Consider the following 13,579-nt stretch of genomic DNA (forward strand, 5'->3'; position numbering starts at 1 on the left):
ATGTTGAAATAAAAACGTACTTAGGGTGTATTTTATTACCAAAGATTGTAAGGTAATATTTAAAACTGACATTATAAAAACTTCAAAGTAAATATAAATAAACAGAAATAAAATAAAATATAAAGATGCTTACTTGTTATCTGGGAGTAATCCTAATGTTCTGTCACTGATCCAGCAATCAAGTTCATTTGAACATAAACTGTTTTTTGTATATACTGAATCTTACCAACAGGAAGAGAAAGCACAGAGCCCGTTGTGCCAGGGGTTGTATTAGTGAGCACCATTGTTGGGTTAGAGCCTGCCAGGCCCAATTGGGAGGTAGCAGACACAGCACTAGATGACGCCATCTGGAATTACAATGTAAATACCACAGACTTAGACATTTGTGTAACAGTGTTCTTTGGCATTTATATTATTGGTATCATTTAGAAATATTTGTGTTTCAATTATGTGTGTGTGTTTATGTCTAATGCCTACCTTTCCCCCCCCCCCCCTCCACATTCAGCAATTTATTGATAAAGTTCCAAAACAAATATGTTTTCTGCCTTTTCGTATTTTAGTGTAAATTCAAATAATGATGCACAAATATTGTTCATGTCCAGCTGTCAAAACAATTGGGCACAGAGACATTAGTGTAGGTTTAAGGAAGTCAGAGGTTGTGGAAAAGTGCATGTTATTCACTTAAAAAGGATTTTGGCATTCTGTGTTTCTTGTAGAAATTTGCATTTTATTGACCAAGACGTTTGATGAATGGATTTTCACTTGAATTTGAACTGTTATAAAACTTCTTAACTTGTTCACGTAATGAGTCTTTCAGAAATGTCATGTCCAAATCAAAGTGTATTTGTGCATTTGTTGTGTACCAGTCTGAATTATGTATTATTCGGAGCACTTTATTTTGAACAATTTGAAGAGATTGAAAGACTGTTTTTGGAATATAACACCAAGCTGGGGCAACGTAAGTTAGGATTGGTAAAATCAGCATTTTGTAGAGCATAACTTTTCTTCTTAGACTGAGAACAGGAGATTTGAACAGGGGGTAAAGATGAGATATTCTAAGAGAGCTCTTAGTTGTTACAGATTTTATGTGCTTGTGCCATAACAACTTGTTATCAAGAGTAATACCAAGCTATTTTACATGGTCACTGTATTGAATTTCTTGATTGCATATTTTTATTTTGTCGCGAGGTCTTTTTAAACACTTGGAGAAAATTATTGACTGACATTTTTCAGGATTTAAAGAAATACGCCATTCTTTAAGCCATTCTTCTAATAGAAGTACATGGTTTTGAACTGCAGAGACAGCATATTGAGGACTGAATTTAACACTATATATAACTGTGTCATCAGCATACAGAAGTGTTTTAGTTTTGAGAGTAGTAGGAATATCTGAAGTATAGAGACAGTACAATATAGGACCAAGTACAGAGCCTTGTGGAACTCCAGCTTCTACTATATAAGTGGAAGATAGTTGGCCATCTATGAGGACTTGAAAAGATCTCTTTTCTAAGTAGCTAGCTAGAAGGTGAGTTAATGAGCGAGGCAGAAATTTATTAAGTTTATACAGCAGATCTAAATGCCAAACTTTATCAAATGCCTTAGAAACGACCAAAAAGATGGCTGCTGTGTAGAATTTGTTGTTAAAGCCTTTGGTTATGTCTTCTATGAGAGAGACTACATTATGAGTTACTGATCTTCCTTTTGAAAAGCTATTTGCCAAGGAGGAATAATGGTGTCTGTATAAGGCAGCATTCGTTTGAGGATGATCTGTTCTAATAATTTTCCATGTGTACTCAAAAGACATATTGGTCTTCTATTTTGACAATACATAGAGTTCTTGTTCTGTTTAGGAATTGTAATGATTTAATGCCTACCTGCTTCACTTTGTGTGATCCGGGTTCCGCAAACTCCGGATAGATGGCAGGACTGTGACCCATTTTCAAATTGCACACCACTTCAGCAGGCCACGTTATGCATGATGTGCATCTTTGAAGAGTTGTGTCATGTACTAGGGTGAGTGTATGTTAAGTGTTCGTGTAAGTGTAGTGTAAAGAATGGGTGAGGATGAGGATGATGATGATGATGATGAAGGTGAGAAAGGTAGAAGGGGAACCTGGTGCCGGCATGTAGCCTACTCCTGTCGAATAGCACCAAGGGGGCCACCAGACTTAACGTCCCCATCCGACAGATGAATCACTATCAACAGTGACATATGCCTTCCCTTCATATGCACTGCGGAGAGATTTGGGATTTAACCCAGACATATTGGTGCACAATTTAGTGATTAGAAGTTGTGTACCGCCATCTCTCCTAGTACCGAGGTAGAAATTTTACAAGAAAATTTCTGACCCTGCCGGGAATCGAACCTGGGCAGGTTAGTCTGGAAGCAGACATGCTACCACAGAGCTAACTCGGCGGACTTGTTTCAATTGTTAATATTATTATAACTCATCATCATCCTCTTCTTCTTATTGTGTCCTTCTTTTGGAGAGTCGAATCCAATTGTTTCTAACTTTATATGCTTTTCCTTCCCATTCAAATCCCCATTCCTTGAAGTTTTCTTCATTTGGTCTAGCCAACTTTCACATGGTCTTCCCCTTCACCTTTGGATTTAACATTATTTTTATTATTATAAATAAATATGTGAGCAAACTCTCAACAGTAAGCACAAAGTGGCTCAGTGGTAACGTACTAGACTCGCATTTGGGAGATCCCAGGTTCAAATACAGTGGTCACTCAATGTGACTGAGATTTTCAATGGTTTTTTTTTTTTTACTGGGATATTTAGCGTTGATGGAATTGATGATAGCAAGATGGTATTTGGCGAGATGACGCTGAGGATTCGCAATAGATTACCTGACATTCGCCTTACAATTGGGGAAAACATCGAAAAGAACCCAACAAGGTAATCAGCCCAAGTGGGAAACGAACCCGCACCTGAGCGCAACACCAGATCAGCAGACAAACACACTACTGCCTGAGCTACACCAGTGGCTTTCAATGTTTTCCCTCAGTCACAAAGGCAAATGCTAGATTGGAAATTTACATACCATGATTCATCACCAGCTTAATTACCATTATCATAATCATTAAAAATTGAAGATATGTCAAACAAAATATCTAAATTTATAAAAATCACTGGCGTCATTAACGCCGTCTTCAAATCCTCCCATGTTCAGAAACATACAAGGCTAAAGGTATATAAAACACTAGCTCGACCGGTCCTCACTTACGGTAGCGAGGCATGGACAATCAGAAAAGCTGATGAGCAAAGGCTGACGACAGCGGAAATGAGGTTCATGCGACGAACAGCGGGATGCTCTTTGCTGGAACACCGTAAAAATGTGGACATATTGCAGGAACTCAAAATGGATCCTATAGTTAATTTTGTTCAACAATATCGACTTCAGTGGAAAAAACATATCGAAAGGATGGATCGCACTAGATGGCCTAAACAGATTCTTACTTATATACCAAGAAGAAAGAGGAAATTGGGAAGACCACGAAAGAGCTGGCATGAGACCGTAACAGATCCTGTAGGGTCTAATACGTGAGGGATATGATGATGATGATTAAAAATTGAAACCAGTTACAATGAATACACACCACACATAACATACAAAAATGGAAACAGAATTACAACAATCCACAGCCTAGTGAGATATCCAAAGATTCTACACATGTAATGTGATCTAAGTGTTAAAGCATGTATAAATAAAACTTAACATATAGTAGAATCTTTATTTTACGTTTATCTGGAGAGACAGAACAATTAACCTTAAATGGGGGTTGACACTACATAAGGGTTCGCTATTTTTATTTAAAAACATGGAGTACTTTTGCAAAAACTCAATTTATTTGCAAAAAAAACTACAAAAAGTAAATAATGGATAATACTGGACTATTTTGTTACTGCTTTCAGGCACTGTGATAGTTTTCAATCTTCACTTGCCGTAGGGTGACCAGATTCACATCGATAAAAAAGAGGACGCAAAGCTTCAAAAAGGAGGACATTGTTCGAAAAAAGAGGACAAAAAATATGTAGCTTACTTTGATTTAGACTTAGGCCTATATTATACTTCAAATTACGTCAATATATAGTACAGATTTAGGCTTATATCATACTTAAAAGAATGTTAATATCTATTTTATTACAGAATAATTATGATAAAACTTAATAATAATGATTTTACAGTTAGTTACATATGAAAGTCAAGGGAAGTATAATTATTAAAGAGGACAGGAAATATCTATTTATATTTAGGCTTATACCTATACTGTATTCAAATTATGTCAATATCTACTTTATTATATCATACTTATGATATAACTAAATAATATACAGTGATTTTACAGTTAGCTACATATGAAAGCCAAGGGAACTACAATTATCATCAAAAGGAGGAGCAAACAGAGTTATGAACGTTGGCAAAGAGTGTATTCCGTCGATGTTGCTGCCACCTACTGGCAAATTACTTGAAAAAGGCGTCAAATCAGATAATTTCAAAATATCAGGCATACAAGTTACGAGAAGGAGGACATTTCTTGAATTTTTAAAAATCCGACCGGACCCCGGACAAATGCTTAAAAAGGAGGACATGTCCAGACAAAAGAGGGCGTCTGGTCACCCTAACTCGCCATAATGTACTGCATGTATCCTAGGAGAGCAAGAGTGTGCCTCACGCTAGTATTCTGTATCCCTGGCTTATAAGGAGGATCACTCCTGATGTAAACTAAATCTAATATTTCTGTTATTAATTAAAATGACACCAATGAATAACAAAGGCAGATAGTAATATATTTTGAACACATAGAAAACAATACCCATAACAAGAATTCTTCTGATATGTCACTGCTTACCGAGGAGGTGGTCGTGCAGGTCACTGTGGTAGTAGTGACTGGAAGCGTAGTCACTATCACACCTGCTGGGTGGGCTGACGACGTCGATACGTTAAGTGACAATGAGATGGGTACAGCCAACCCAGGAAAGGATACCTGCAAGAAAATTATTCTCAGTTTACAAAGCATGCTATCAAACACAATCATTCTTGGTGGTTTAGTACTTAATATTTTTGCCAACAGAATAAAATATTGGTGTTCCATTATATGTTTTATGCATTTCACAATAATTCAGTTTTTTTACTATGTTGTGAATGAAATTTCTCTTCGTACTGTCTTCCTCCGACGAGTTTAGCGCTGGGACTTGAGGTATTCTTGCCATCAGTGCGGGAGGTTGAAGGTAGATTCTTTTGTTGCTACAGCCAAGCCGAACCGAGCGGAGTGGGAAGTATTAATCGTCCAAAAATATGCAGTCTTCAGTTTGTAGTAGTGTGTGAATATTTCATATACATATTGTTTACCTAGGCCTATATGGGTTTGTTATTAATATATTAAATATATTGTTGCAATTTTTGCTCAAACATCTCCCTGATGTTAGCTATGTTAATATTATATAAATTACTCATATTAAATATTTCACAGTTACAAGTCATTTTTAAGGAAACATGCTATGGAAAAGTTTTTGGTTTTATTCTATTGGAATTTTAGAATATGTGTGATTGGTGTCATGACAGCAGATTCCCATAATGTCATGCGAAAATCATTTGTTGGTGATATCTTAAAATGCAAATCAAGTAGTTTTACTTCTCGAGTTCAGCAGTACAGTATATTTAAATTGATTACTTTACAAATTTAATTCAATTCTACTAATAACTAAATTTTATACTATGATTCTTCTTTTCATTTATATTATTGTAGTATTACTATGATTTTTCTTTTTATTTATTTTATTGTATTTGTATTTCTGGTGGTGTGATGGCTTTAACTTCTTCAGAATAAATAAATAAAATTTTCTACAATATTTTCCTTCTCTGAACACGTAAGTACGAATGGTTGTATCTCTATCTCGCCAAAAATACGTTAGAAAACTAATAGGCATACTGCTCTCGTAAATTGGCGAATGTTTTCAGTATGATTGTACTTCCTTCCAGACTGCCGCTGTCACTGTCCCCTCCCACTCCAGTACCGCACTAAACTAGTCGGAACTGCATTCCTCTCAGCACTAAACCCTCAGAGGATGACAGTAGTTTATTTGCTGAATTGAACACAAAAACATTTTTATAATGCCCCCCCCCCAAAAAAAAAAAAGGGAGACAGATTTGACTTCATTTCTAAATTGTACAATTTAAATATTTTGTTATTAATTAGGCACAATTTTATATAATACCTACCATAAAGTGTAAGAATTTCTAATACTGTTACTAGTATTTGACTTGTAATATCTACATTCAACCTACATTAATAGAAAAAATGATAGGATGGAAATTAAACTGACGTTATTCGAATTCAGTTGGGATGGAAATGCATGTCATATAATTGCTTACCTGAACGTTCTGGAGGCCTGGGATACTGGCCATGGCACCCTGCAGACTTGCCAGACTGAGTCCCTGAAGATTGAGATTAACACTGGGGGGCTGAGGAGGACTGGAAAGAGGAGAGGGTGTTGCAGAAGGTTTCGGGGACGGAGAGGGGAAATGAGTTGTTTGTTGTTGCTGTTGTGGTTGTTGTTGCTGCTGTTGGTTTTTGGGAGAAGGTGACTGTGCAAGGAACTGATTTTTAGGAGACGGCGATGTGAATGGCTGTGTGTTCGGGCTGGTGGAGGGGAGAGGTGTGTAGGGGGAAGGAGAGGTTGTCCCTGAGGTAGCTGACGATGCTGTAAGTCTTTCCAGAAGTGAAGACGCTGAGTTGGTTGAGCCTGGAATTGGGTTGTCTGCAGAAGGAGTCCCTGAGAAAGAGAAAACAGAACACTTATCACTGATATCTTGACATTATCTTCCTGGAGATTCAACTTGTATTTCTGCTAATCGATCTTCCTCACATTCGCCTGTAGCTATAAATTTCTTGTTTTTAACTTGAATGAATCATCACATTCTTTCAATAACTTGTGATTATTTCTTGTGTATTATTCAAAGGAAATTCTGTATTTATGCAACGAAATATATGAGAAAGGCGAATGGCCTGAAGATTTTATGAAGACAGTGTTGCTTCCAATAATGAAGAAAATTAATGCCAAGAAATGTAACGAGTTCATGACTATCAGCCTGATATCACACTCAGTGAAGATTTTGCTGCAAATACTGAATCGACATTTATATTCTAAGATGGAAGGACAACTGGAAGAAGAGCAATTTGGCCTCAGGAAGGGAAAAGGTACAAAAGATGCAATTGGACTGCTATGAACAATCAGCAAAAGATACCTAGAGAAGAATAAAGAGGTGTGTATAGTATTTGTGGACCTAGAAAAGGTATCTGACTGAGGGAATTGGAATAAACTAATGAGGATTGTAAAGAAAATTGGTATGAATTGGAAAGAAAGGATGCTGTTCACTAACTATATGAAACGAGTCAAAGTCAGGACAGAGAAGAAATGTCTGAAGGAAGCAAAACAGAAAGAGGAGTTACGTCAAGGATGCCATTTATCACCTATCCTATTCAACATTTACTTAGAGGATTTAGTAAAGAACTGTTTTCAGAACATGGGAACAGTGATAGTAGGAAGAAGAAGAATAAAATGCATAAGATTTGCTGATGATATGGTGTTATTAGCAGAAAAGAAAATGATACTAAGAGATATGCTACTGGAGCCAAATGACAGCTGTGAGCAGTATGGGATGAAGATAAATGCAAATAAGACGAAGAACATGGTCATAGGAAGAAAAATACAAAAGGTAAACTTGCGAATTCTAAATGAGGCAGTAGAGCAAGTGGACAGCTTCAAATACTTGGGGTATACTATAAGCAGTAACATGAGCTGTTGCCAGGAAATCAAGAGGAGGACAGCAATGGCAAAGAAAGCTTTTAATAGGAAAAGGAGCATTTTCTACGGATATCTGGAAAAAGAACTAAGGAAGAAACTAGTGAAGTGCTTTGTGTGGATTGTAGAATTGTATGGGACAGAAACATGGACATTACAACGAAGTGAAGAGAAGCGACTAGAAGCACTTGAAATGTGGATATGGAGAAGAATAAAGCATGTGAAATAGACAGACAGAATAAGAAACGAAGCTGTGTTGGAAAGCGTGGATGAAGAAAGAATAATGCTGAAACTGATCAGGAAGAGGAAAAGGAATTGGCTGCATCACTGGCTGAGAAGAAACTGCCTATTGAAGGATGCACTGGAAGAAACAGTGAACAGGAGAAGAGTTCGGGGCAGAAGAAGATAACAAATAATAGATGACATTAAGATATATGGATCATACATGGAGATTAAGAGGAAGGCAGAAAATAGGAAAGTCTGGAGAATATGGGTTTGCAGTGAAAGACCTGTCTTTGGGCAGAATACTATAAATGAATATTTTTATCATACACTAACGTAAACGTATATAAATTTTGTTGTCTAAAAATATTTAAAAGTTATCACATTTCGTAAATTATTTTCTTTACAATTATTACATTATTTTCTTTACAAAGTAACTATTTTGATTTGAACAGCACAAAGATGTAGAACTATTACTTCTTTAGACTATTAAATATTAAGATTCGAATTTTTCTTCAGTTAAAACAAGAATTATGCACCTTCTTTTTTATTTAAAAGTGAGTCAGTTTCTCTTCACTTTCACTAAATTCTGGATTGCTGAATCAGATGGTTGTTGAATGCCAGGATATTTATGTAGAAATATAGCACAATACTTATTGTACGATTTATTCATAATATGCATATCATAAAACATGAAAATTTGCTATTATAATGTGCAGTGGCGGCTCGTGGGTATTGAATTCAGGGGGGCTGCATACAAGAATAAACCATGCAACGTACCTTATTTAAAGATTAGTTCCATGCGCTTTGTCTTGTAGGTTGCAAACGTTTGAATCATCTTCTTATTAAAATCCGATATGTCGTTATGTCCGATATATCTTTACAATGGAAAACGTAGCTAATGCGGTCAGTCTCTCTTCTCTCATCGTATTTCTGAGATAGGATTTTACTCTCTTCAAACACGAAAAGCAACGTTCTGGTTTGGAAGTTGTCATTGGTATGGTGATAGCTATGCGTCTGAAAATGAGGCCTGCAAGTTCTCAGACAGAAGAAATTGCAAGAGCTTGACTGCGTTCACTGATATTTCTGAATTCTTGTCTCTGATACAACACAGTGAGTTACGTTTTTAATTTGTCTTTATCGAACATTGGAAAAAGCTTCACACATACATTTAGGTCATTTTCAGGAAATGAGCTTTTGTAGCATTCAAATTTTTCTTGACACAGAAGAGAAGATAATATCAGATGATCTATGAACTGGTACTGGGTGTTAGCTTGTGTGAAAATGAGGTCACACACTTCTTTGGCTGCCGCAACCCTTGTCTGAATCGACCTTACGACGCTTTATAGGGTTTTCATTTTCATAGATCTCGCTGCTCAACTGTCTGTACAGCATTAACAAAGCTTAATATGCAGGATCGGCCTCGGTAGCATAGTCGGTTGAGGGTTCGATCCGGGCCAGGTCGATGGCATTTAAATGTGTTTAAATGAGACAGGCTCATGTCAATAGATTTACTGGCATTTAAAAGAATCCTGTGGAACAAAATTCCGGCACACCGGCGATGCTGATATAACCCCTGCAGTTGCGAGTGTCATTAAATAAACCATAATTTAATTTTTTATATGCAGATTTGAACCTTAGAAATATCTAACTGGCGGTGTTGTAGTTGGTTGTATAATATATCTATATGATACGTCAAAAAATGAAAGAAAAAAAAAACTGAGCCAGAAATTTGAATTCAGGATTTTCAATAGTACGCACCAGGGCGCTTGCCTTATTTATTGTGATGTTGTTAGATGTTTCAGATTCCATTATGGTTTGAAAACATTCTAGCAATGGCTCCTTCTTCTCATGAACAACATTTACTGTTCTTATTTTAAAACTCCATCTTGTTGCCCCAGCTGATGGAATTGTCTTTGAAACACATTAATCTAATACAGACTGTGTGGAGATCGAGAGAAGAAAGCAGGCACACTGAATAAATTAGCAAAAAATATGCGAGCTTTGTAGGTTGTTTTGTTTAGCGGCTCTTTCCATTATGAGATTCAACTGAAGGGCACTTAATTTCACATTTCTCCTGAATTGTTAAGGTACTGAACTGAATAGACTGTAAATATTGTACAGAATTAAACATTGTTGCACTTGTTATACTCACAACATTAAAGAAAATGTATTTAAAACTGCGTGCTACTGACAAACTGCTGCAAACTTTGCAGCGTCTGGAAACTCTGGATTCAGGGCGAGGAGTAGCAGGGGGAGGGGTAAAACTAAAGCGCAAAGCATCCGAGACGAGACTGGCAGCTCCAGGGGAGGAAGTGGCTTCACCAATCTGTCCTTGTCTCTCGTTTCGCTCTGGTAGCACTAGGAGAGGAAGTGACTTCACTAACTATTGCGTGCATGTCAATGAGAGCGAAATTAAAAAAAAAAATTCGAGCCGCTGAATAGAAACTGTATAATAAATGTATTTCACAACATAAAACGAGACAAGAGCCACAAATGTCTGGGGGTGCTGCAGCTCCGCAGCCCCCCTTCGAAAGCCGCCCCTGATAATGTGCATTGCTTTGCCACAAACTCAAATGAACTGCATTGAATGGAAGTCAGCTGTATACTAATGCTCTAATCTTGACGTCCCTTCAACCTGTCTACAGAACACAATGCAAAAATGATGATTACCTGCTAAGAGAGCAGAAAGACCAGGCATTGATAGGCCAAGGTTAGACCCAGTCGCTGACGTGTTTGTGTCAGCAGCAGCAGTGCTCCCTAGTGATAGTCGCCGTGACGCTGGTGACGAGTTGAGGAGCCTGCCTGAGTGGTTAAGTGTAACTGCCTGCTGAGATGTAGCTTTACTTGCCCCTGGAAGTCACAAATCAAATCTTAGTTTTTCAAGAAAACTCAAATATTAAACTTTGGTTCTTCTTGTGATAGTAATCTTGCAAAATTAAACTGGACGTTTTTTGAGGACCTGTTTGCTATTCAACCCTACATAAACTAAAGATTACTGGCTTATTGTGCACGCTCTTGTATATTTTACTTTACTTCCTACTTTGTCACTCATAGGCCTCTACAGTCTCACGAGATGATCTGTCTGCATTCAAGATTAATAATAAGTGATAAGTTTACTAATCATTGCAATTCAAACATAATAGCATGACAAACCTCTAAGCATAGACTTAAAGCACATTAATTAACTATTTTCTATCATTGTCAAGGTATTTATTGTTAAGACCGTCAGACTTATCAAAATAACAATGTGATAAACACAAATATGCTGTTTTTACATAATAGATGAACGTTTTCGGTTCAACTGAACCATCATCAGATCATTAATAGACCTACAGACAACTTAAATTATAACAAACAGTGAAGACATAGGTCTTAAATATAAAGTAGACCTTAATATATAATAGGTTATAATGGTACATATGAAATTACAAATAAAACGAATTAAAAGGTTAAAACAATGGCAATAAAAACTATATATGAAAGAATCGATCTTCTTAATGTATCCAGCTGTTTGCTGACAACATAAAGTCCACTACAGTCCACTGTAGTCTATTCAGTTGTTGTTTTTCACGAGAAATGAGGGATATTTTGATCGGTGTTCATTATAGATGCCTGTTGCTAGTAGCCAGAGTTGGGGTGTAGTCAATATATACTGCAGGGCTGTGTCTTCTGCAACTGGTACTGATGATTTTAATTTACTTCTTTTGTGGTTTATGGATGGACAGTATAGAAGAATGTGTTCCAGATCTTCATCATGATTATTACACCACAGACAAGTAGGATTATCAGAAATGTGAAATCGGTGTAGGTACAATTGAGTGACAATGTGACCTGTTCTGGCTCTTGTTAAAAATGTTTGAACATGTCTGGGCAAGTTTTTGTACATTTCCAGGTCTTGGAATATATCAGGCCCCTAACTGCCCATTGTGCAACTCAAACCAAGAAATGGATTCGGAACACCTCAAAATCTGTGCTTCAGTGGCTGGCCATGATAATATCTTTGAAAAATATTGGAGTGCAAGAGGTCAAATGACTTTATTGTCAAACACCTGGCATTAGAAAACAACAACACATTTCCAGGTCATTTGGTTTCTTTTGTACAGACTGTAAAATTTTTCCTTTGTCAGAAGAGAGCCAATTGTTGATCCATAGGTTTGTAAAATGAGACTTTACTGAAGCAAAAGCACTGGATAGAGATATCACTTGAAGAGGTCCACGAAATATAAAAAATATGATTAATCATTCTAATCTATATAAAACAGAACTGCATAGAGAAGGTAGTATATAGAAGCGTATAAGGACGGGTAGTCAATAAACCATGTAAATGTAAAATTTATATAACAGAAGTAACATGAAGGCTACATTTACAAGATATTAGTTCGGTGTGCTGGTACAAATTGATAGTGTAACGAACGGAAGTTGATATACAGCTTCATGCGTAAAGAAAGAAGATGTAACATTCGTAACATGTGAGGTTTTGTGATCTGAAATAAATACGTAAAAATTACTATGTTGAGAAGATAAAAGTTGGAAATTGTTTCATAAAATTGTTTAAACATATATGGTCAGTGGAACTTCAATTATCGTCGAAATTCATGCCACTTTTGCTGGATCACATCGAACATCCAGTCATGAAAATCTGAATGTTTAGTGATTTTGTGAGTCACTAAGACAGATCTGGACTTCAGAGATTCACCTTCTTCACAAACGATTATTGAAAGAGTTAAATCACAGCTATGAGAAGTTCGTCGACAGTTTGCAGCTACAGTGGTGGCTTTATTTCACGTAAAATGGTTTCCAGAAAAATTCTACGAGTGCAAAAACAGTACAGAGATGTAGAACTATTACTTCTTTAGACTGTTAAATATAATGATTCTGAGGAAGGTAAATGAATGCGGGCATAACCCATACACACAAAAATCCTACATAAAACAATTAAAACAATCACTGATAGAAAAAAATAGATAAAATTAACAATGTTTTGAACATGAATAATTTCAAGGGAAAAATTGTCCTGGGGCTGGGCATCGAACCCAGGATCTTTGGCTAAGCATACCAATGCTCTACTGAGCTACCAAGAAACTCTACTACACCCCGGCTCAATTATTCCCTTTTTATTCACATACCTCAAGTGGGCTGACAAGACGTCAGAGACCCAACATTGAATGCACACTTTCTGTGTGACTTAAATTTGTGGTTTTCTGTGAACGAACAGTAACATGTGTAAAACTGACTTGAATTATTCCAAGGGAAAAATTGTTCAAGTCAGTTTTATAGGGAGCTATACCTTTAAGAAGATGTCCATAATGTTTTGAACAATTTAAGTAGTGGCTCCTGATAACATTACAGTATAAATGAAGTATTTACCACTGAAACACGAGGTCAAGTGTTTATTACACCATTTATGAAACTTTTCTGTTAAAGTTCTATAATAAAATTAATGGATTAATAAATTTCTATTACATTAAATCAATGTGACAGTGTCAAGGGATGATATTTCTTGTGCTACATTATTATTTTCAAAGTTATAAACTAAAAGAA

General features: G+C 36.4%; 1 protein-coding gene across 1 annotated transcript in view; it reads right to left on the minus strand.

Moving 5' to 3' along the window:
• Positions 1-13,579, minus strand: part of Spt20 — a 104,358-nt gene that overhangs the window by 40,905 nt on the left and 49,874 nt on the right. Inside the window, exons 12-15 of the mRNA XM_069824196.1 lie at positions 10,709-10,888; positions 6,384-6,784; positions 4,861-4,995; positions 227-347 (exon numbers count right to left, since the gene is read on the minus strand). Of these exons, the coding sequence (XP_069680297.1) occupies positions 227-347; positions 4,861-4,995; positions 6,384-6,784; positions 10,709-10,888 (837 nt within the window). The remainder of the gene's footprint in view (positions 1-226; positions 348-4,860; positions 4,996-6,383; positions 6,785-10,708; positions 10,889-13,579) is intronic.

This window comes from Periplaneta americana, chromosome 4 (genome assembly GCF_040183065.1).
Source record: "Periplaneta americana isolate PAMFEO1 chromosome 4, P.americana_PAMFEO1_priV1, whole genome shotgun sequence".
In the NCBI taxonomy this organism is placed as follows: Eukaryota; Metazoa; Arthropoda; class Insecta; order Blattodea; family Blattidae; genus Periplaneta; species Periplaneta americana.